At 41.7% G+C, this 25,745-nt stretch overlaps 1 protein-coding gene across 4 annotated transcripts in view; it reads left to right on the top strand.

Annotated features, from left to right (window-relative positions):
- The window catches only part of ARHGEF26 (Rho guanine nucleotide exchange factor 26), a 129,597-nt gene that overhangs the window by 71,962 nt on the left and 31,890 nt on the right, over positions 1-25,745 (top strand). For all 4 annotated transcript variants that reach the window (XM_023260457.2, XM_045037416.1, XM_045037415.1 and 1 more), the window contains 4 exons: positions 1,764-1,893; positions 5,887-5,961; positions 15,349-15,438; positions 24,672-24,826. In XM_023260457.2, the coding sequence (XP_023116225.1) occupies positions 1,764-1,893; positions 5,887-5,961; positions 15,349-15,438; positions 24,672-24,826 (450 nt within the window). The remainder of the gene's footprint in view (positions 1-1,763; positions 1,894-5,886; positions 5,962-15,348; positions 15,439-24,671; positions 24,827-25,745) is intronic.

Genomic DNA, 25,745 nt, shown 5'->3' with positions numbered 1-25,745 from the left:
GGGGTTTTGTTGCAAATGTTGTGAATTTACGTGTAGGGCAGTGACTGGCTGCACGTTGGGAATGCTTGAGAATCTTTGAAAAGAGGCAAACGTGCAGTGAATGCCTAGTGTCCGTCCCAGGCAGTTTAATCAGAATCTTTGGAGGTAGGGGTCCTGTGACTTGAGGGATTTAAATATGCAACTGAATTACAGTTTTGTTTGTTTATTTATTTTTTGCATTTCCAAGAATCTTTTTTTAAAGCTAGCAGGAAAGGAAACTTATAAAACTCCTCAATTTGAGAAAATGAAAATAAACCATTTCTTTGTAATTTCTTTCAGTTTGCTATTCTAGGTATTCACGGGTTTATGAACCAAAATATGTAATTTGCAAAATACATTAAAAAAAATGGGGGGGGTCACAATTGCCACTGCCCTGCTTCTTGGCCTCCCCCATCCCCCAATGTGGGATTACAGTATCCAATGCCATCCCCCCTCCCCTCCATGTTGTAAGTCACAGGGGAACTCCCCAGAGCACCTCTGGGGTAAAGTGAGGTGAGAGAGTGAGTGATCTTGGGGTAAGGGCACCCACCGGAAGTCAGAAGGCCTTGGTTTGACTTCTGTCTTCACCAAATAATAGGTCTGTTACTCAGCAAGTGGAGGATCTTCCTGAGACTCCATTCTTATTGGAATCCTCTCTTGGCCTTCATTAGATGGTGTAGGGCTGTTTACATGTGAGATCATATATGTCCGTGTATCTTGCTAAGTTCCGAAAAATGTGGCAATATTATCACTGCTCTTATGTCACTGGGAGGGGAGAAATATTCTGGATGACATGGCCAGAAAATTTTCCGTCTTAGAAGCTCTGAAAAAGGCTAGGAGCCTCCTAGTAAATAAATCCAGTCTGATGTTTCTTTAGATTATTATCTGGGGGTAGAGAAGTGACTTAAAACATATCATTTGTTATCTTTTTAATGGACTGTATGTAGAGTATCAGTTAATGAGATCTAGTCTGTATGCTGGTTATAATTCATATGTTCACAGATAGGTTCATCATTGTGATACCATTGCCTCTTCATTTGTTTGCTTTATACTTTTAGAAGTTTCTAGCACATACATATTGTTCATATTGTTGCCTTAAACTCATATCCAGTCTTCACTATAAAAGGCAGACAAGCCATCTGTGCCCATTTATGTAATTGTTGTTTTATGTATTAAAAAATCATCATATAGGAGTTTATCACATTTTATAGAGGCATCAAGTTTTATTGTGCTTTACTTAATTGCGCTTTGCAGATACTGCATTTTTTTACAAATCGAAGGTTGGTTGTAGCCCTGCATCGAGCAAGTCTATTGGTGCCATTTTTCCACAGCATTTGCTCACTTGCTGTTTCTGTTATGTTTTGGTAATTCTCACAATATTTCAAACATTTTCATTATTATGTTTGTTATGGTGATCTGTGGTCAGTGATTATGACTCACTGAGAGCTCAGATGATAGTTAGCATTTTTTAGCCATAAAGTATGATTTAATTAAGGTATGTACATCATTTTTTAAAGACATAATGCCATCGCTCACATAACAGACCACAGTGTAGTGCAAACATAACTTTTACAGGCACTGGGAAACCAAAAATTCATTTGGCTTGCTATATTGCAGTATTTGCTTGAGTGGTGGTGGTCTGAAACCAGACCCACAATATCTTTGAGGTATGCCTGTAATATATTTTTACTTTTTAATTTGAAGAGGAAATATTTTGAAGTTGCTTCTTTCTTTTTCTTTCTCAGAGCCACCAACCCGTCTTTTAAAGAAGTATTGTCACGAATTGAGTCCCATGAAGACTGTAGGAACTTACCCATGATCTCCTTCCTCATCCTCCCCATGCAGAGGGTAACTCGCCTGCCCCTGCTGATGGACGTAAGACATGACCTGGTGGCTCTCTCCTCTGTGGGGAGCTGTGCTGCTATAAATCTGATTAAGAAGATTATTTTGCTTTCACTGAAATCAATGTACTTTATATCCCTCTTATAAAATCCTCCAACTAAAGTGAGAAGGTGCCCTTCAGTTGGAAAGTCTCACTTGTGTCTAATATCGTTGGAAATCATCTTCAATTTAGGCTTGTGTAGTCACTCTGAGGAATTCAGATTACATCACTCACTCATTTTTTGAAATGGGAAAATATATTGGCTTATTGAAGACAAGAGGCTTGGATTCCATTTCCAGCTGAGCCACTTGGCATGTGACCTTGGGCAAGTCACTTAACGTTTTATTTGGGCCTCAGTTTCCTCAGCTTGGTCACTAAGATCCCTTCCTTGTAGTGTTTCAAGGTGCTGAGGCACTTGGGCTTTACATGGGAATGAGACACACTCTTTGGCACTAGAAGGCACGAACTTGGCCCCCATTTTGTAATTGTGATGCACAAAGGAAAGTGACGAAAGTCAGCGTCCTTCTTATGTTAGGGAACATTCATGAAGAAAACAAGGATTTGATTTTGAATGGTGGCAAGATGTGGCTGGGAGAAAGGAGTTGAGGTTGCCTGGTATGGGGCAGAGCAGAGAGGACAGCGAGGTGCCCGGCGTGGGGGGGGGGGGGACCCCCGCACGCTGGCTGAGCTGGAACCACAGCAGCGGCAGCGATCACAGGAGAACCAGGTGGCCCGACTCAGCTCCCAACCAGCGAATGGACCAAATAGTGTCTTTGTGATCCAATTGAAGTATTTTGCTGTAGTTTTACTTTAAAATTGGATCGTAACATTCATGTCAGTTTTAACATACTTGATTTTTTGACACGTCAAAACATAGGATACAAATACTGCCAAAAGTTACGCTTAAGGTTACAAAATTCCATATTCCATATTCCGTTACAAATTTGAAGAGATATTCTAAAAGCACTGGCATTTTGCAATGAGTAAAAGTGTGTGATTATAATCACTTTGTTGGCTGTGCTGCTTGGTTCGGGGAGGTTTTAGTTGTTCCAGAATTTTCTGACACCTTGCTGCTCTCCAGCTTCACCTCAGTTGACTACCTTCGTAGCCTTCCCTTGTGATTTAGGAACTTCTCTCCTTGTAAATATCGGGAGACTTGCAGAATTTGAAAATGTAGCTCTCTAATTTTTTCTTTTTTTGAGAACAATATTTCAGTATTTACCATGTCTCAGGATAGAATGCAGCCAGGTTATCAAAACCAAATTTCGGCTTAAAAAAAGGTTTATTTTTAGATGCCATCCACACTTGTTCCTGGACTTACCCGCTCTGCACCTTTTTCACGTTGCTGTTGGCTGCCGCTTCTCAGCCTCACAACACAAGCCAGCCTGTTTTCCAAGCACTGGCCCTAATGCTCCTCACTAAAGCCTTACTCAGTGCCCTCCCGAGCAGATGTATCTTCTTCCCCACGAACACCCACAGCACTTCCAGAGAAGGGACTCTGACGTGTAAACTTGGCATCATAGAAGTCCTGTGGCTTTTGGAGTAAGACAGATCTGGGCACAGATTCTGGTCCCTTCCACTTACAATGTGATCCCAGGCAAACTGCCTAACTTCATCTGAAGCGTAGCATAATATGTACCTGCAGGGTTGGCATGAAAACAAATGAAGAAGTAAATGTTAAGCTTGACAATAATAGACACTCTGTGTTTCTTATTTTTTTTTAATGCTTATTTTTTGAGAGAGAGAGAGAAAGGGGGGGGAGGGGCAGAGAGAGAGAGAGAGAGAGAGAGAGAGAGAGAGAGAGAGAGAGAGAGAGAGAGAGGGAGAGAGAGAATCTGAAGCAGGCTCCAGGCTCCGAGCTATCGGCACAGTGTCTGACACAGGGCTCGAACTCATGAGCTGTGAGATCATGACCTGAGCCAAAGTCGGATGCTCAACTGACTGAGCCACTCAGGTGCCCAACATTCCGTGTTTCTTGACTAAATTAATATATATAGTATATAGGCTTGTCCTGAGTTGTGTAAAAATTGTGAACTTTGCAAAGATACATTCAAGGAGCAGCTGTTGTACTTTCTTCCATAAGATTTTCTCAGAAGTAAAAAGTCATTTAAAAAGAGTTTATTTCATATGATTTCTCACACTTTCTTTCTTTTTTTTTATTAAATTTTTTTTTAACGTTTATTTATTTTTGAGACAGAGAGAGACAGAGCATGAACAGGGGAGGGGCAGAGAGAGAGGGAGAAACAGAATCTGAAACAGGCTCCAGGCTCTGAGCGGTCAGCACAGAGCCGACGCGGGGCTCGAACTCACGGACCGTGAGGTCATGACCTGAGCTGAAGTCAGACGCTTAACCGACCAAGCCCCCCAGGCGCCCCTCTCACACTTCCATAAACATTTGAAACTTTGATCCATCTAAGTGAAATATTTCAAATTTTGCTGTTGTTTAAAAGGAGAAATGGGTGCTTTGTAAATGCAACATTTCTTGCAGTGTTACAAATTTTCAGGGTTCTTTTTCTTCTGAAAATGTCTTTTAGCCATATTTCTTTAGATTTTGTATATGCCATGATCTCTCGACCTTCTATATTTTCTCTGTTTAATTGAGAGAAAATTGACTGAATAGATTAGGACTCAGAATCTAACATACTATGTTGAAGGTAAATGCCATGATTGTCCAGTGGGCTCAAAACTTTTTGGGTCAGAGGCCCTTTTGAGATTACGAGTAAAGCTATAGTCATTCTCCCTAGAAAATTCAGTAGTCACAAAATTTTACATAAAATTAGACACTTCAGGACTCAGGATGCCTGCTTTCAGGGCAGTGTTTGGTTACTGCTTCTGTACATTAGCGGGTCATGAAATTGATTTTTGAATCACAAGTAGTGTTTATTAAAAAAATGAAATAGCATGTGCGGTACATGATGTATACAGATCATAATGTCATTAAATTTTATTTCAAATAAAACCTTATTTCATCTTTGTGTATACCTGTACTGGTTGCTATTGTAAATGTATTTCTTACAGGGGGTCATAGTCAAAAAAAAATTGAGGACCATTAGCATAAACCCCCTGGCTCACTCTTTGCTTTTCACATAGTACGTATAACAATCCTGACACCTGACCTTTGGATTTGTAAGCCTAGTGCTTACCCACATTCAAGGTACCAGTGGTTTGCCAGTTTCCAACTTACCTTCCACTTCTGTTTGGTGCCTCTTGCCCTAATAGTTCCCTACACGTCAGAATCTGGCCACCTGGGCAGAATCTAAATGTACTTAAAGCATTGTCCCTTCCATTTTAGTTCATTAGGAGTGTTAAACTTGTTAATTGAGATGAACATTTTTAACAATTTAAATGGTTCCATTGGCTTTGCATGGATATGATCTCAAACTATTTGTAATTTGGTGTACCTTGAAATGACCCTCTTGAAAGTCAATCTCAGCATCACAAAAATTACGTGTCAATATATCAAGAGAAAATCCAGCAGCTTGTTTTTCTTGATCTTTTTATTCAATTGTGTTATCTACAAACATACTTACCTAAATAATGATGATGATGGTAATAACTAAAGTGATTTTGTCTTTCACTGAGGGCCTACCGTATGCTAGGCACTCATAGAGAAAACTTTACATGTATTTTCATTTAATCCTGGCAACAGCTTTGTGACGAGGTTGGCATTATTCCCATTTTACAGATAAGGAAGCTGAGGCTTACAGAGACTAGGTAGGTGACTTGCCCAAAGTCAAATAGCTAGTAAGGGACAGAACTTGGATTTGAAACCAGGTTCATCTACCTCCGAAGTCTATTTTCATATTGAATAATTCCCTGGATTTACTTGGATCCTGTGCATCTAATGACTATTTCCTAGTTTTGTAATTGGATTGTAATATCATCTTCATACGTGTCCATAATGTTGTGTTCAGCATTATTGAGTTTGCTGTGAGTAAAACGATGTGGCTGGACCCTGATTTTGTTTTTCTTTTACTTCATTGCAGACTATCTGTCAGAAAACACCTAAGGACTCTCCAAAGTATGAAGTCTGCAAAAGAGCCTTAAAGGAAGTGAGCAAGGTAACTGTGGAACAGCTAGTTCATCGCACAGTAAACCATTCAACACCTTGGAAGAGTATGTGTCTGGCTTTGGTGCCAAATACTGGTAGATTCTCAAAGCCATTTGCACGGAGTTCCTTAGGTAGCTAAAAGACGAAGTGAAGTTAGTATTTTGACTATTTCAGACAGTCTTGCTGTAAGGGCCAATAGATACCTCATTTTCTTTCGGTATCCGAATAGTTGTTTATTCATTCTCTCATTAAACAGCTATTTCCTGAGTATCAACCATGGTGCCAGGCATGAAGCCAGCCCCTGAAAATATGGTAATGGGTACATAAGACAGTTGTGGTTAATGCCATTGTGGACTGTGCTGTGTAAAGGGGAAGGAGGACATTAAATAAGAATTATAATAAAGGATGGTGAGTGGCATGGTAGGGAAGAACATAGTGATGTTTAAGCTGAAATCTAAAGCAAGCTTAGCTTGCTGGGAGCCAGGGCTTGGAGGGAAAGAGAATGTCTCAGGTGTGTGTAGAGACCCAACAGCGAGAAAGTATTTGGAGGATTTGAAGAGCTGGAATGTTCTTTATGTGGCTATAGAGTCCAATCTAGGAAAGAATACCAAGAAGCCATGTTAGGGACGTGTGGACCTTCTCTTCAGATGATACGGAAGCTGTAAATTCATGTGTTGTGAAGGTGACAATGGGGATGGGACCAGTTGTGAGGCTTTTGTAGTTGAGTAGGCTAGAGGTGACAGTGGCCTTTATGGATATGACAGTAAGATGTCAATGTATAATAGAATGTTGAGGAAGTAGCACGGAGATTGATTGGGTGAGTGTATTTGGGATCAGCAGTCAAGGAGTATGGTCTCTGGCTTGAGGAGCTACATGGATGTTCCTATTTAACTTTACAATAGAAACATAGGGAGAAGCTGCTGACTTCCATTTTGGATAGGTTATAACAGAGGTTCTTACAGAATATCCAAGTTGGCTTGAATAGTGGAGACCTGGATTTGGGAGGCGTGGGCATAGGATGGGTTCTGAAGTTGGGAGAGTGGATGACATTTCCTAGGAAGAACGTGTAGAGTAAGAAGAATAGTGAGTCTGAGGCACAACCATGAGGAACTCCACCATTCGTCACAGAGGCCACTTAAAAACCAAACCGTACCAAAGAAGGAGGAAAACCGTAATGGCCTGGCAAACGGCAGATGATTTGGTGGAAGGAGGGTCAGCACTGTCGAGTGCCCCTAAAGGATACAGTTCGTAATGAGTGAGGCATTCATGGGTTTATCATCAGGTGGGTGGGTTGTGTCCTCGCAGTGGCAGGTGGGGAGGCCGGATTGCAGTGTGTTAGGAATGAGTGGGAGGCATGGATTTGCAGCCGGCTGGCAAGCGTAGCAAGCTATTGCAACATGGTGGCTGCCAGTGAGCTGTAGCTGAAAGAAAAGTGTGGGAAGCCTGTTTGTTTACAGATTAAAAAATCTGTGGGTACCTTTTAAATGCTAATAGGAATGTCTAGCTGAGAGAAAGCTGTAGAAGATGTAGGAGTCAGTGAGGATACTGTATGAGCTAGGCAGAGGGGGCAGAGATCATGATAGCATCAGAAGCTTCCTGAACCCTTGGAGCTACCTCATCACCTTAGAGTCTGGTACACTTTTGCACCACTTTACTGTGAGGTACACTTGACGATTTCTTTTAATCAGGTTTAAGTTGACTGCATTTTACATATCCTCATCCTTGAGGATGTACCTATAAAATTATGCGCTTTGTGAGCTAATTTATTTTTCTAACATTGATTTTTTTTCTTTGTCTTTATCTTTCTCCTTCTCTTTCTCCCTCTCTTTCTCCCTCCCCGCCTCCCTCCCCTCCCCCTCCCCGCCTCCCTCTTTCTTTCTCCGCCTCCCCCTTTCTTTCTCCGCCTCCCCCTTTCTTTCTCCGCCTCCCCCTTTCTTTCTCCGCCTCCCCCTTTCTTTCTCCGCCTCCCCCTTTCTTTCTCCCTCTCCTTCTTTCTTTCTCCCTCTCCTTCTCCCTCCCCCTCCCCCTCCGCCCCCTGTTTATTTTTGAGAGACAGAGACAGGGCATGAGCAGGGGAAGGGCAGAGAGACAGGGAGACAGAATGTGAAGCAGGCTTCAGGCTCTGAGCTGTCAACACAGAGCCCGATGCAGGGCTCAAACTCATGAACCCTGAGATCATGACCAGAGCTGAAGTTGGACGCTCAACCGACTGAGCCACCAACATCCATTTTTTATTTAAAAGTAAGATTATCTGTGCCTTAGTCCATTCAGGCTGCAGTAACAAAATACCACAGACTGGGTGGCTTTTAAACAACAGGCATTTGTTATTTCTCACAGTTCTGGAGGTTTGAAGAGTCCAAGATCAAGGTGCCAGCATGGTTGGGTGAGGGTCCTCTCTGGTGGCAGATTTCTCCTTGTAGCCTTACATGGTCAAAGGGACTACGGGGGCAGTAGGGCTTCTTTTTTTTAAAAAAAATTTTTTTTTTCAACGTTTATTTATTTTTGGGACAGAGAGAGACAGAGCATGAACGGGGGAGGGGCAGAGAGAGAGGGAGACACAGAATCGGAAACAGGCTCCAGGCTCCGAGCCATCAGCCCAGAGCCTGATGCGGGGCTCGAACTCACAGACCGTGAGATCGTGACCTGGCTGAAGTCGGATGCTTAACCGACTGCGCCACCCAGGCGCCCCAGTAGGGCTTCTTTTTTAAGAACACTAATCCCATTCATGAAGGCTCTACCCTCATGACTTTTTTTTTTTTTAATATTTTTTATTTAATTTTGAGAGAGAGAGAGAGAGAGCAAGCAAGAGAGGGACAGAGAGAGAGAGAGAGAGAGAGGGAAACAGAGGATCCAAAGCAGGCTTTGAGCTGCCATTGCAGAGTCTAATGCTGGGCTCGAACTCACGAACCATGAGATTGTGACCTGAGTCGAAGTTGGACACTCAACTGACTGAGCCACCCAGGCGCCCCCTCTACCCTCATGACATTTAAAGCACCTCCCAGAGGCCCCACTGCCCCATACCATCACCTTTGGGGGTCAGGGATTCACCATATGAGCTTGGAGGGGTATAGAAATTTAAACCAGAGCAATCTGCCAACCACTTAAATTCATCTCTTGCCCTATCATTGGTCTGCACAACCCACTTTGGGAAACACCGAATGAAGAAACTTAGCCTGACATGGGCTACCTAAGGTCCTCCTGCCCATGGGCCTCTCCTCTGGACCCCATATCCCGTGCTGCCTCCTTGGAGGCAGTAGGGGAGACGGTCTTTAGGTGGAGCTACTAGAGAAGTTCTAACCTTGGATTTGAAGGACATTTTCTCAGATTCTATTTGGTTGTTACTGAGAAGTTAAAAAAGAATTCACACAGAAGAGGAAAGAGGAAGGCAGTAGTAGTTGTTGAATTAGGAATGATATTTAGTGTCTCCCAAGAATTTCACATCCCAGTCACAGTAAGCCACAATATTCCTTCAGGCATCTCTTGTTCCCTGGATTTGACACTGGTACTTGTAGCAAAGGCTGGCAAAAATGTAAGGGATCAGTGAATTGCCTTAATCTGATACTATTAGCATACAAAAGGCACTCTGTGAAGAAATGCTGTCTTCGTGACTTGTTTTCTCTGCATTTCTTTTTCTCTCTTGAGCACAAGTTATGAACATCAGCATTATTTCCCTAGTCTCCTAGTATTGTGTGGTAACTAAAACCACTAATATAGTCAGCTCAGGAATTAATCTTCTTTTGCATTTGTGTAGGTTACTGATGAGGAGTTACAGATTCTGGGAAAACAGTATCAGTATTTTCAACAAAAAGGTTGTACATATAGAGCATTTATTGTTCAAAATTAAAATGCAGGGTGCCTGGGTGGCTTAGTTGGTTAAGCATCTGACTTCAGCTCAGGTCATGATCTCACGGTTTGTGAATTAGAGGCCCATGTCGATCTCTGTGCTGACAGCTCGGAGCCTGGAGCCTGCTTTGGATTCTGTTTACCTCTCTCTCTGCCATTCCTCTGCTCACACACTCTCTCCCTCCCTCTCTCTCTCTCTCTCTCTCTCTCTCTCTTTCTCTCTCTCAAAAATAAACATTAACAGGGGCGCCTGGGTGGCGCAGTTGGTTAAGCGTCCAACTTCAGCCAGGTCACGATCTCGCGGTCTGTGAGTTCGAGCCCCGCGTCCGGCTCTGGGCTGATGGCTCAGAGCCTGGAGCCTGTTTCCCATTCTGTGTCTCCCTCTCTCTCTGCCCCTCCCCCGTTCATGCTCTGTCTCTCTCTGTCCCAAAAATAAAATAAAAACGTTGAAAAAAAAAATAAAAAAATAAACATTAACAAATTTCTTAAAATTTAAAATGCAGAATTTCACTTGTTTGCTTTATCCAAAAAAGAAAGAAATTGGGAGTTCCCAGTATTTATTTTAGAGAGTGAAATTTGGTATATCAAGGTCCAAGTTTTTAGAGCCAGACTCTGTGGAAGGCCCCTGGACAAGTGTCTCTGGATAGTTACTCGTTCTTAGAAAACATGAGTAATATCTTCTCTGGTAATTAAACTGCTAATGTAATGAAGTTTTTTTGCTTTTTTTGTTCTTTTGTTTTTTGGGGTTTTTTTGTTTTTTGTTTTTTGTATAGTGTGAATAATGTCATTGAGATTCCTCATACGTGTTGCTGGAATGAGAGTTACAGCTTACCGAATTTGGGGCCTTGGAAAATCTTATTGGCCTAGTTGAACAACTCAAAAGCAAGAAAGATGTTTGTCCTAAATAACAATTTGTTTACTTCTGACCTTCTGTTCACATGCTGGGGTGGAGCTAGGGGGAGGGCAATTTCCAGGGAATCTGAAGTTCAGCTGGTACACAATGATGTCTGGTGTTGAAGGAGTGGTGGTCGAGAGAGAGTTTCTTAGGCCTGTGAAGTCTTTGCTGACGCCGTTCTCTTCCATTTACTCTCCCATGGAAAAGATTAACTGCTTTCACTCTTACCTCACAAAAATGCTACCTCTGTTTGGAGATACTATTAAATTATAAGCTGTTCTCCTAGTGGCAAAATAGCCACGTCTCTTCACTCTTCTCTGTAACTACTGCTTCAGCCATTTGCAGCAAGGTAGATGTATCTATCTGTTAACAGGGAAAGATCCCTAAGCTATATTGTTACGTGAGGAACATTAAGCTGCAGAACAGTACAAATGGTGTGATAACATCTAAATAATACAATGTGTTGACGCACATATGTAGGTTATTGGTGTGTAGAAACAGTTCCAGAATCATACACATCAAGCTTTGTGTGGAAGGGAGGGATTCATAAGTTTTCTGTTACGCCTTTTAGGTACTGCTCTGTAAGAATGCGTTTCAGGTTTACAGAGGTATATTTTTTAAATAAACTAGGATATTTAGAAAATTTAAGAGACCTAAAAATATATCAGTACTTTTATCGAAGGTGATGACTGTTGTCATTCTATTATACATCCTCCCAGTTGGATGTTTGTTCTAATACCAGTGCATGGTATAAACGTACACTGAAAAATGCATTTGTGTGGTACCTGTTTGACTTACTCTTCTACAAAGTACTGCCTAGAACGTTGTCTTGCATCAGTGATTGTGCTCATCTGATTATTTCTAAAGATAAATTTGTAGAACTGGGTTTACTGGAAAAAATGTAGGTATTTTTTAAAGGCCCCCAAGGGCCTTCATAAAAGGTTGTCCCCATGTTCATGGCCACCATGATATGTAAATGTTGGTCTTACTGCACACTTCTCAGCATCAGATATTCTTTTAATCTTTGTAAGTTTGAACGACTGAAAATATTTTATTTTCAATTTATATTTCCTTATTAGAGTGTTTGAGCTTTTAAAAAAAAAATAAATTTGTCCTAAAGAAATTAGTGACTTAAATTTAATAAAGCTTTAACAGCTGCTGAAGGAAGTCATGGCTTTAATATACTGAGCTTGATTTTAATCAAAAACACCAGACCACACATATCTGAAATAGTGCTCTTCCTTTTGAAATAGCCGTTAAAATGGGCTCTACTGATGAGACTGTTAAGACAGTTTGGGAACCTTTTTGTTTTTAATATGCCTTCTAAAACATTGTTTTCTGACATGGTGGCTGACTCTTACCTTTTGCTGAGGGAGTCAATATTTGAAAGTTTAAGAAATAAGATGATAACCCAAACTTAATGCCATTTTCCCCTATTTTATTTTATTTTATTTTATTTTATTTTTTATAAAGTAGGCTTTATAATTTTTTTTAATGTTTATTTTTTGAGAAAGAGAGTGTGAGCAGGGAAGGGGCAGAGAGAGAAGGAGACACAGAATCCAAAGCAGGCTCCAGGCTCCGAGCTGTCAGCACAGAGCCCGTAGTGGGGCTTGAACCCAAGAACTGTGAGATCGTGACCTGAGCTGAAGTCGTACATACTCTGAACTGACAGAGCCACCCAGGCGCCCCACCCCTCTCATTTTAAAACAGGATTGCTATAAAGAAGCTGTTCCCTCCTCCCACCCACCTTATTATTATTTTTTTTTTTAATTTTTTTTTTCAACGTTTATTTATTTTTGGGACAGAGAGAGACAGAGCATGAACGGGGGAGGGGCAGAGAGAGAGGGAGACACAGAATCAGAAACAGGCTCCAGGCTCTGAGCCATCAGCCCAGAGCCCGACGCGGGGCTCGAACTCACGACCGCGAGATTGTGACCTGGCTGAAGTTGGACGCTTAACCGACTGCGCCACCCAGGCGCCCCTCACCCACCTTATTTTTTTTTTTTTTTTAATTTTTTTTTTCAATGTTTATTTATTTTTGGGACAGAGAGAGACAGAGCATGAACGGGGGAGGGGCAGACAGAGAGGGAGACACAGAATCGGAAACAGGCTCCAGGCTCTGAGCCATCAGCCCAGAGCCCGACACGGGGCTCGAACTCACGGACCGCGAGATCGTGACCTGGCTGAAGTCGGACGCTTAACCGACTGCGCCACCCAGGCGCCCCTCCCCCACCTTATTTTTAAGTGATTTATAAACTGTCTCTGAAGGCAGCTTGTTCAGGCAGAAACATTTGCTGAATGTTCCTTGTGTTTTTAGGTGCTGGGTTGTGGGCACTGGGTTTACAAATAATGGAGATTTCACAATCTCTGCTTTTCATTCTTTTTGGAGAGGAAATGCCCCAGATAAGTCTTGAAAGACAGGTAGGGGGGTATAAATCTAGTAGATAAGGAGTTGGTTGGACAGAGCGGGATGAAGGGTATTCAGGCAGAGGGAAAGGGAAGCACATGCAAAAGTGCAAGGGCAGGATGGAACGTGGGGCTTGGTCCAGAAATTTTGCAGGGCTGAGGCCCAAGATAGGAGTGGGAACAGGCTTGCAGTCAACAAGCAGTTGCCAGATCATGGTTTTACTAAGACCTAATTCTGAAAACCAAGGGGAGCTTTCTAAGGCTTTTAAGCCAAGGCATTTCATGATCAGATTTGAACTTCAAAAGATTGACAGCATTATCTGGAGGATGTGTAAGAGTAGGGGAGCAGCAAGGGATGGCAGAGAATTGGTAGGGAAGAGGGAGTTTGAGCCTGAGTTCCGGGTACAATACAAAGGGAGGGTCATGGACCGTGGAACAGCAGCATTAAGGAGGCTTTATGGCTGGTTGGATATGGAGCACAAAGAAGAGGGTGGTGTCTGAGAGCTGTGAGGGCTAGGTTTTTCAGCTGCAGGGAGTGAGTGTTGGAGGTGATGGTCAGGTTTTGTTATTCTCATTCTGAGTTTGAGATGCCTGTGAGTCATCCAAGAAGAGATGTCTTCTAGGTGGAGGTAGAGCCTAGGGGACAGACCGAGTCTGGGAACGTAGATTTGGGAACTGTGAACATACTCCACGAGAGAAATTATAATAATGTCTGGAGCCATGGCTGCCTAGTTAGATTTCACTCTGACATGTCTTAATCCTTTCAGGATAGTGCAGTTTCAGATTCCTAGCCGTGATCAGGTATAGCCATCATTCCCTGCATCAGTGAACTCTTTAGGTTCAGACTTAAAGATAAGCTGTAACTGAAGATTGGGGTACCCTCCAAATCTAGAAATGCATTAGGCAATCATAAATTGTTTAAGCGTCCATCAGTAGGGGGTTGAATAAATACGTTGTGAAAAGCATATGATCACAGCATAAATTGCATCATATCACGTTCCTGCTGAAAGCCTGCTGGTAAGACTTTCTCTTTGCACTTGGAATACAATCCAGATGCCTTAAAACCTTGTGTGCTTTGACCCTGGCCTCTAGTTCCATCTTGTGCCATCTTCATGTGTCAGGATCTTATACTTTCTCGGGCACACCAGCACTTTGCCATCGTATACCCTTTGCTCATAGTGTTCACTCTGCCTAGACCAATGCTATGATGAGGTCTGGAAGGGTCTCAAGCACGGGAGTTTCTGTCTTCATGGAGTCTTCATACCCTCCCAGTATGTAGATGTGTTCTTGTTCACCAACCTGGAGCTCTCTGAACTTCATAGTCAATCACCAGCCCTCTCCCCTCCCCAGAAGTCTGGTGGGGGAGGGTGTGGTAGGGCTGAAAGTTACAACCCTCTCTGTAATCACTTGGTTGGCTCTGCTGGCAGCTGGCCCCTATCCTTAGGGCCTTTCTGAAAGCTACTTCATTAACATAAACTCAGATGCGGTTGAAAGGGGCTTCTTATGAATAAGAAGACACCCATTTCACCATCATCGCTCTGGAGCTTTTGGGAACTGGGAACAAAAGTAAATATTATAACTAAAAATTCCCCTATGGCTCTTGTAAATAGAAATTATAAGGACTGTAGGGACTGTGTGCTGGGAACTATGAACCAAGACCAAATAAATTTTATTATAAGTCACAGGCCCTTATCAGAGGACTTTGAATGCATTCAGTTTGTAGATAATTCAGTAGTTCTAATTACACTGAAGTTCCTATCCTTGAAGAAATCACTGACCAGTAGTTTCCACCGAAGGTTTCTCTCTTTTAGCATCCTGTGCTCTGGTCCTATGCTTTACAGGTAACAGTCTGCTTAAACTTTGCCTTTGAAGTTGGTAGTCTGCCCCAGCCATTTGGACTGCGCATCTTCCCTGGGGCTGCGTGAGGTTTCCCTGGTTTCCCTGGCGAAGGAGAGGAGAGGAGGGGCAGAGGAAAGGAGCTGAAGGGTCCGAGATCAGACTGTGGGAGAGCCCTCAGAGGGCTCCTCCCAGACTTTTCAGGAGGTTTTTTCTCCCCCTCTGTCCTCACATCTTAATCCACCACCTCTAACGGGGTACAATGTCTTAACTGTGTAAAACTGTGAGTTCTTTAACTGTCAGAAATGAGTCTCTGGAGCTTCCAAAGTGCAAATTATTTCCTGTGAGAGATCTGCATTTGAAATTAAGGTTTCTCTCCTTGACCTCTTAACCCTCCTTATTATTCTGTGTTCCCAGTTGGTTCGACTGTGCAATGAAGGAGCTCGGAAGATGGAAAGGACTGAAATGATGTACACCATTAATTCCCAGTTGGAATTTAAAATTAAGGTATTCTCGTATTTCTTCATAAACAGATTTATTGCTCCTCTTGCCTATGTCTTATGTAAATAGAGAGAGGTAGTTGAGGGCAACAGAGTAGATAGGAATTTGCTTTTCAAAGAAGGGCCATAAATTGATTGGAGAGGGACTGTACTGACCGAGGGAGATAGAGGCAGACGGACCAGACAGCTCTCTTGCTTATGGTCACCAGATAAAGTTGCCTTTCTCCAGGCCACAGGTTACATGTTATCTAACTAGCACATTCCCTCCCACTTCCCTCCCCCCAGGAAGATGCCAAATTTAGGGAAAAAGGTAGTTAAGAAAAATAGAATTTTGGAATGGAAAGGTGATTTCTTTAGTATTCTCAAAATGTCCTGCAAAACAGTGGTATCCCGTGAATTGGATCACGTGTTCTCCTAAATCAGATAAGGGCACTCCTCTTCCAGTTTGCCAAACAAAGGTTGTTAGTGGAAAGTTCTTCTCAAATTTGTTTTTCTTCCATAGTTCTTTTTTGAATATGCGCTCCCTATTACTGCTTGTCTGACACCACTTAGGAGTGGATGACAGGATGAGTGAAAAAGAAAATGACCATTAATGGCAAATAGAGGTCCCAGTCCTTTGTTGGCTCACAACTGAGTTCTTAGTGGATGTGAATGCTCACGATTATGATTCTATTTTATTTTGTAACTTGTAAACCTAATGAAGCAACTTAAAATGACTGGTCATATTTTTTCATAGTAAAAGTGCTCCTAAATTGTGCAGTAGAAATACAGTCATCATCATTTCATAGCCTTATGCAGAGAGTAGATTCTCTGCTATTATAGAGACACTGGTACAGTGTAACTGTATGCTTTTATTTGTATAAAAAAGGAAAATAAAGCCCGGAGAATAGTTCATTGTTAACAGGGTCACTGGACTAATGGTGGTAGGATCAGGACTAGGGTCCATATATCCTGACTTGCAAATCAGTGTAAAGTCTTTCACTAGAACATCGTGACTATAACTATTTAGATGTTGGAACATGACCCATAATTCTTAGAGCAGAAGGTGATAGGTACTTGCTAAAAACTCACACACACACACACACACACACACACACACACACACACACACATACACACACTCAGTTATAATATCTTCTACAGAAATTTACGGTAATTTCAAAACCCATCTTTCCCCCATCCCTCAAAACCGAACTTTTTTTTTCTCTGTAATTTGTTTTAAGTATTTTAGAAAATATGTCTAGACATCAAAAGTTTTATCTCTTCTTTTTTTAAAGTTTATGTATTTTGAGAGAGACCGAGCAAGTGGGGGAGTGACAGAGAGAGGTGGGGGATGGGGGTAGAAAGAATCACTTGGAGACTCCACACTGGAGCCCTGTGTGGGGCTCGAACTCACAAACCCTGAGAACATGACCTGAGCAGAAACCAAGAGCTGAACGCTTAACTGACTGAGCCACCCAGGTGCTACCTCCCCACCACCCCCTGCTCTGCCCATTTTTTTTACAGATTATAAATCCCTAACCAGTTTGATTTTTTTTTTTTTCCCAACGTTTATTTATTTTTGGGACAGAGAGAGACAGAGCATGAACGGGGGAGGGGCAGAGAGAGAGGGAGACACAGAATCGGAAACAGGCTCCAGGCTCTGAGCCATCAGCCCAGAGCCCGACGTGGGGCTCGAACTCACGGACCGCGAGATCGTGACCTGGCTGAAGTCGGACGCTTAACCGACTGCGCCACCCAGGCGCCCCCCCCAGTTTGATTTTTAAAGATGATAAATTCTTTACCTAACAATTGTTTTTTCTTCACTGAATATCACTTGGCTTAAGATATCTTTTTTTATTAAAAAACATTTTTTTGAAAATTTATTTATTTTTGAGGGAGACAGGGAGAGAGAGGGAGAGAGAGCATGTGAGAGAGTGCACGAGCAGGGGAGGGGCAGAGAGATGGAGACACAGAATCCAAAGCAGGCTCCAGGCTTGCTGTTAGCACAGCAGCCTGATGTGGGACTCGAACCCATGAACCGAGAGATCGTGACCTGAGCTGAAGTCAGACGCTTAACTGACTGAGCCATCCAGGTGCCCCAATTGGCTTAAGATATCTTTAAGGTCTATTTCTCTAGAACCCAAAATTAATTTGTTATTGAAAAATGCTTACCCTAAGGGTCCTTAAAAATAAATGATTAACATCAATTAAGTTCATGAATTTTGGGTTGTTTTCTTTTGATTCAATGCTTAAAATTATTTGCGAGCCTAAAGGAAGATAATCTATGTGTTGATTTTATAATGAGGTGCTTAATTCAGGTCACTTAGAAATACTCTTAAGATCTTAGGATCTTATTTCTGTAACGCTTTATGGACAACAATGGACATTTTTATTCCGTTCATTTTATATTTTTTATGAAAAAAAATTTTTTTAATGTTTGTTTATTTTTGAGAGAGAGAGAGTAAGGAGCAAAGAGAGAGGGAGACACAGAATCCGAAGCAGGCTCCAGGCTCTGAGCTGTCAGCACAGAGCCCGATACAGGGCTCAAACCCACAAACCACAAAGTCATGACCTGAGCTGAAGTTGGCCGCTTTAACCGATAGCCACCCAGGCGCCCCTCAGTTCATTTTAAAGATGCGAAGATAGATATTGGAAGTTCAGTGATTTATCCAAGCACATACATTGTTTCATCAAATTTTGTGAGCACTTTCTTTGTGGAAGGCAGCATGAAAACCAAAACATGATCCCTGCCCTCAAGGATCTAACAGTCTAATAGGAGACTACAGAATTACAGAGGAGTCAGCAAAGTCTACAGCTGTCACAGTAGATGAAGACAGTTGAGGGCACCCGGCTTTTTTTTTTTTTTTACTATTATTTATTTTTATTGTTCTTAGAAGTTAGTGATTCATCACTTACATACAACACCCAGTACTCATCGCAATAAGTGCCCTCCTTAATGTGCATTACCCATTTAGCCCGTCCCTCTGCCTACCTCCTGTCCAGCAACTCTCAGTTTGTTCTCTATAGTTAAAGAGTCTGTTTTTACTGTTTGACCCTCCCCATCTCTTTCTCTCTCTTTCTCTCACTTTTTTTTTTTTTGTGTGTGTGAGAACACTCTCATGGGAAGGGGGTGGTCATCCCTACCTGTGAGGAATAGAGGGGTGGGGAGCACAACCTTGTAGCAGTCAGGCGAGGCTTCATCCCAGAGTTATGTTTGAGCTGAATCTTGAAAGGCGAGTTAGGAAGAGGCTTCTGGAAGTTAAAAGCAGGAGCAGATGCACAGGGCATGGCTTCAGCTGCTGTAGTCCAGCAACTGTATGTGTCCAGTGTGGGTAGGCATGAGGTGCAGGGGGAGTAAGGCAGAACCAGAGCAGTAAAAAGCAGCTCATGTGGCGCCTTGTGTGCCAAGAGGAGCAGCTGAGCAAGGTCATTTGGGAGCCAGTGAAAAGTTCTAGGCAGGGAAGTGACACTTTAGCGACATGGGAAAGTCCTTTTGAACTTATTCCAAATCCAGAAGTCATTGTTTTTTAATGTTTATTTTTTTTGTTTTTGAGGGGGGGGAGGGGCAGAGAGACAGAGGGAGACAGAGAATCCCAAGCAGGCTCCACACTGTCAGCACAGAGTCTGATGCAAGGCTCGAACTCGCAAACTGTGACCTGAGCCACAATCAAGAGTCGGACACTTAACTGGCTCAGCCACCCCGGTGCCCCCCAAATCCAGAAGTTATTAAAAAAAATTGATGAGTTCATTTATATGAAAAAATTTAAAGATTTCTCTATAGAGGGCAAAAATAAAAGACATAAAAAAGTGAAAAGAGAAATAGCAAACTGGAAAGATGTTTGCAGCTCACATATTAGATAGTAGGTTAATATTTTCAACATATAAACTCAAAGTGATAAGAAAAAGATAAGGAAGACAGGGCATCTGGGTGGCTTAGTCCATTAAGCATCCAACTTCAACTCAGGTCATGATCTCACAGTTCATGGGTTCAAGCCCTGCATCAGGCTCTGTGCTGACAGCTCAGAGCCTGGAGCCTGCTTCAGATTCTGTGTCTCCCTCTCTGCCACTTCCCTGCTCTCTCTCTCTCTCTCTCTCTCTCTCTCTCTCTCTCTCTCTCTGTCTCTCAAAAATAAATAAACATTAAAAAGAAAAAGATAAGGATGAAAACGCATTAGAAAATTCCAAATTAGGGGCGCCTGGGTGGCGCAGTCGGTTAAGCGTCCGACTTCAGCCAGGTCACGATCTCGCGGTCCGTGAGTTCGAGCCCCGCGTCAGGCTCTGGGCTGATGGCTCGGAGCCTGGAGCCTGTTTCCGATTCTGTGTCTCCCTCTCTGTCTGCCCCTCCCCCGTTCATGCTCTGTCTCTCTCTGTCCCAAAAATAAATAAACGTTGAAAAAAAAAATTTTAGAAAATTCCAAATTAGAATTTGGACAGCTGTATGAGCTTGGACATTGCTTTATGTCTCCGTTTTCTGAACCTTACAATGGCACTGATAATGGTACTTGCCCTTGGAGTTCTTGTGAGGATAAAATTAATTTACTAGATGTAAAGGACTTGGAACAGATGTGTTTCATAGGAGGCAAGCAGTAAATATCATTCAGATTCATGGTTGGAATAGTTTCATAGGCCTGGTGGGCATGTTGCAGTGCTGGAGAGTGAATAGGATGTGAGACTGTTTAGACAGATTTGGCTTTTCATCTAACAACCTTGGTGGGAGGAAGGGAAATGAGGGTTATAGGGGAAAAAGTCGGTCACCAAACTGAGATCAGAGACCAGTTTGTGCCTCAAATCCAGTGTTTTTTCCACTAGACCACAGCTTTCTCTAGAAGTTGCCTCCACAGAGTTGAGGAGGATTACTTTTTGGCTTGTCATGGGAAGTTTGGGCTTATAAATAAATACATGGGGAAGTAGAGGATTGTCGGGCTACACCATAAGCTGTAAGTTAAGAGTAATTGAGTGGGGTGGTGTTGTATTGGTGGGTGGATGGATTTGCTGGTCATTGTTTGGGGGCCTTGCTAATAAGTAGAAGTCTAGGATATAGCAGACAAAATGCAGAACCCTAAGGTGTTAAAAAGATCACAAGAGACTCTTAAATATAGAGAACAAACTAAGGGTTTCTGGAGGGGAGGTGGATGGGGCAATGGGCTAAATGGGCGAGGGGCATTAAGGAAGGCACTTGTTGGGATGAGCACTGGAGGTTATATGTACGTGATGAATCACTAAATTCTACTCCTGAAACCAATACTACACTATATGTTGACTAACTTGGTTTTAAATAAAATTTAAAAATGTATATATATTATTAAAAAAAAGTCTTTGTGATATGAAAGACGGTTTGGCGTTTTTTTCAAAAAGTTAAACATAGGGTTACTATATGACCCAGCAATTCCATTCCTAGGTATATACTCAAAATAATTGAAGACATTTGCTCAAACGAAAACTTGTATACAAATGTTCATGGCAGCATTATTCATAATAGCCAAAAAAGGGGAAACAACCCAAATGTCTATCAACAAAATAGGTGAATCAATAAATAAAATGTATATTCATACAATTAAATAGTGTTTAACCATAAAGTACTGAAGTCTGATACATGCTACCACATGGATGAACCTCAGACTTGAAAGTCTTATACTATATAATTCTGTTGATGTGAAGTATTCAGAACAGGCCAAGGTATAGAGTTAAAAGGTAGATTAATGACTGCCAGGGCATGAACCGAGGATGGGAAGGCAGAATGGAGAGTGACTACTTATTGCATGTGGGGTTTCATTTTTTTAAATCTTTGTTTATTTTTGAGAGAGAGAGAGAGAGCAAGCAGGGGAGAGGCAGAGAGAGAGGGAGACACAAAACGTGAAGTAGGCTCCAGGCTCTGAGCTGTCAGCACAGAGCCTGACACAGGACCTGAACTCACAGGTGAGATTATGACCTGTGCTGAAGTCTGATGCTCAACCGACTGAGCCACCCAGGTGCCCTGGGGTTTCTTTTTAGGGTAATGAAAATGTCCTGGAATTAGGTAGTGATGATCATTGCACTGCAACGTGAATGTACTAAAAATCACTGAATTATATATACACTTTAAGATGGTTAAATGATGAATTTTATCTCAACTAAAAAACAATTCAGTGGTTCTTCTTTGTCTTACTGGCCCATAAAATCAGTTAAATTTTATGCTGAGACTAGTTTTCTAGGAAAAAAAGAATGGAAACTCTTTTCTCCATAGGAATTATTTCAGTACTTTTAAGGATATATTTTTATTCATGGATTTCTTTTCCAATGTTGGTTCTAGTCAGAGTTTCTTAACTAGAGGAATTCATTTATTCTGACTTTGGATTGTTTGGATTATTTTCTTTGGATCATTTCAATAGTTTCTTCCTTTAAAAAAAAAAAAACACAAAACTATCTGAGGAGCACCTGGGTGGCTCAGTCTGTTAAGCATCTGACTTAGGCTCAGGTCATGATCTCGTGGTTCATGAGTTCATGCCCCACCTCGGGCTCTGCACTGACAGCTCAGAGTCTGGAGCCTGCTTTGGATTCCGTGTCTCCCTCTCTCTGCCCCTCCCCTGCTCACATTCTCTGTCTCTCTGTCTCTGTCTCTCTCAAAAATAAATAAACACTAAAAAAATAAAAAAATATGAGTTTAATCTTCTAACAATAAATTTTGAAACAAAAAACATGTATAACATTAGATTTTTATTTTCCAAAAAAGCATTGACCTCTTGAAAGCCACTGTGGATTTTAGATCTTTATTAGAAATTTATTTTTGCCTAGTGGAATATGAGGAATCCATAAAAATCAATCTATTTTAAAAACAATGCAGTTTAAAAAAACTTTCTTCTCCCATCTCCTACACCAAGAACAGTTGTAGGGTGGCATGTATACTGGAACTTAACCACAACACTGTCCTTGGTTTATCCTGTAGAGTTACACGAAATACAATGATAGCCCTGGGCTCGCAGTAATTGCAGCCCTTCCCAGGACCAAACCCGACATGCGATCCCTTGTGGTGACCTCTTGGGTGTGCTGGTGGGGTCCTCCGGAGTTATCTAAGCATCTCTCTGTCTGTCTTTGGTCTTTAAAGTCTCAGCCATCTCAGTTGGATAATCGTTTGATTTGAAGTTTGGGGGCTGGAAACTCCATGAGTTTCCCTTAATAGCCAGCTTTGAAAGTTTGAGGTCAGCCATAATCTTTCATCTTCCTTTTAAACCTTCAGGAAAATAGTATGTAACTGATGAGCAACCTCCTTATAAAAGTTCCTTTATAAAAGTAAAAAAAAAAAAAAAAAATGAAATCCTTTCTTAGCTCTTATTTCCTCTCTAGTATCTTCCTCTAGCTATTTTTATTCACTGTTCTCTGAAAAGGATGACATTTGGTTGGACCATACTACTATACTACAGTTATGTTTTGTGTGTCCAAGAACTCTTGCTTATTCTATGGATACAGTTTTTTTTTTTTTTTTAATCAGATTTTTGGCAGTAAGCATTTATGGTAACTTTAAAAAGAAAAAAAAAAAAGCACCCAAGGATAAGGATTGTTCTTTGGCTTTGAGTTTTCCAGTTGGAAACTAGGTGCTGGGTAAAGAAAAAGCAGTATGTAATTCCTTGGATAGAGCCTTTTCTATGAGATTAAGATGGATTATTTTGGAAAAGCATTGTTTTCACAGTCAGAAAGTGGCATGATGCCTTCAGAGATGAATTTCCATGAGGAAAACTGCTATAAACTTAAGAACCGGTGTTCTCCAAAGTATGGCTTAGTAGGTAATTAGTAGACAAAACATAGTTTGTGGGGAGTTTTTCTTTCTGAATAAAGTCTTTTTAAAAAAATTTTTTTAATGTTTATTTTTGAGAGAAGAGAAAGACCAAGTACGAGTGGGGGAGGGGCAGAGAGAGAGGGAGACACAGAATCCAAAGAGGCTCCAGGCTGAGCTGTCAGCACAGAAACTGATGTGGGGCTTGAACTCACAGACCACGAGATCATGACCTGAGCCAAAGTCAGACGCCTAACCAACTGAGCCACCCAGGCACCCCTTGAACAAAGTCTTTTTATTTATTTTTTTAAATTTACAACAATTTGTTATTAATTTTTATTTTTGAGAGAGAGAGAGAGAGAGAAAGAATATAAGTGGGGGAACGGTAGAGAGAGAGAGAGGGAGACACAGTACCCAAAGCAGGCTCTAGGCTCTGAGCTATCAGCACAGAGCCTGACTTGAGGCTCAAACTCACAGACCATCATGACCTGAGCTGAAGTCAGATGCCTAACTGACTGAGCCACCCGGGCACCCCTTGAATAAAGTCTTTTTATTTGTTATTATTTTTTTATTTAAAACAATTTTTTTAATTTTTATTTATTTTGGAGAGAGAGAGAGAGAGAGAGAGAGAACATGAGCAGGGGAAGGGTAGAGAGAGGGAGACAGAGAATCCGAAGCAGGCTCTGAGCTGTCAGTGCAGATCCTGATGTGGGGCTTGAACCCATAAACTGTGAAATCCCGACCAGAGTCGAAGCTGGATGCTCAACCAGCTGAGCCACCCAGGCACCCCTGAATAAAGTCTTTTTAGTTCATAGAATGAATGCAGATCTTTTTCGTTTGTTAACTACAGTAATCATATATTCAGATTCTGATTTGTGGTGTTTAAAGTAACTACAGTTGATACCGATGGATTTCATTTTGCGGCTTTTCAGTTTTAAGGGACTCCTTGTCAGTCTTCCTTTTCAGGTGAGAGTTAATGGAAGGGTAATAATATTTGGCTGACTCAATAAAATTTTCTCATTGAGTTTTAGTTATCATATAGGCAAGTTAATAGGTTTTTCATATTGTAAAATAATTGTTCTCTTTTTATTTACTCTTGAAGAATGTACTGTACTTCTTTAATTATATTTCACTATTATATACTTACAAGTAATGATGTATCCCATGATATGTATCATTTGTTTTGATGTGAGTTTTTATTTTCCCTTCCACAGTCTTTTTTTTTTTTTTTAATTTTTTTTCAACGTTTTTATTTATTTTTGGGACAGAGAGAGACAGAGCATGAACGGGGGAGGGGCAGAGAGAGAGGGAGACACAGAATCTGAAACAGGCTCCAGGCTCTGAGCCATCAGCCCAGAGCCTGACGCGGGACTCGAACTCACTGACCGCGAGATCGTGACCTGGCTGAAGTCGGATGCTTAACCGACTGCGCCACCCAGGCGCCCCTCCCTTCCACAGTCTTAAAAGGACTTTAATTTGGCTTCATACACTGAGTTTTTCTCGTTCTGCAGCCTTTTCCTCTAGTCTCCTCTTCCCGGTGGTTGGTGAAAAGAGGTGAATTGACAGCCTACGTGGAAGACACGGTGCTCTTCTCAAGAAGGACATCTAAACAGCAAGTTTACTTCTTCCTCTTTAACGACGTACTCATTATCACCAAGAAGAAGAGGTAAACCCTTTTGTGAGGTTGCTGGCTGTACATCCAGCGTTAAGGCTCTGTAATTCAAATGCCTTTTAGGGGTGATTATCCTTTAAAAGCTTGTGAGGTTAGACGCATAATTTCTACATGTGGAACCATGAAGGAAACCATGTTTCATTGTCTTCAAATTACATCCACAGTTAAGAATCAAATCATTGTGAACATCATCATCCCAGCCAACCTCTGTTGAGCTTTTATAGTGTGCAAGCCACTGTTCTGAGCATTTGACACATTTGTGTCGCTGGATTCTCACCAAGTCCCTGGGGAGGTAGCACTCTTATTATTTCCCATCAGCTTTTTTCAAACTTCGTCTGCCATAAAACTGTTGTATAAAACAAACAGATCAAAGTAACTCCAGTTCAGAACAAGCTGGGATGCAACTCTAGTGTTTGTAACTTAATTTAAAATCCACTGCTCTTAACGTTTGCTGGTGTAGAAAGTCTCCCTGTGACTGGGACAATGACAACAATACACCAGTACTTCCTTCTGAAGGGACTAAAGTAAATCATTTGGCAGAATGTTCCTTCTTACTTTGGACTTTCGGTTGTATATTCGTGTTCCGTTGTAGGAAGACATCCGGGAGGAATACTGTACAAACTTTTTTTTTTTTTTTACACTATTTGTTCTAACTATCCCTACTCAAAACACACACACACACACACACACACACACACACACACACACACACACACACTCCCACACTCCCCTCGGCTCTGCCTTTAGCAAACATTCTTCATAAGTGTATTCAATGTATATAGGGTTGTAAAGTATTTTTCTACTGGTCCTTCATAAATATTCTGTATTTTCTAGAATATGAACTTAGGGGAGAAACATACATCCGTGGTGTGTTTCCACATAGGAAGACTGGGATGGTGGGCTGAATTACTGC

Source organism: Felis catus, chromosome C2 (assembly GCF_018350175.1).
Source record: "Felis catus isolate Fca126 chromosome C2, F.catus_Fca126_mat1.0, whole genome shotgun sequence".
NCBI classification, from domain to species: Eukaryota; Metazoa; Chordata; class Mammalia; order Carnivora; family Felidae; genus Felis; species Felis catus.
The sequence above is the reverse complement of the archived record's forward strand: the minus strand, read 5'-3'. Positions and strand labels throughout refer to the sequence as shown.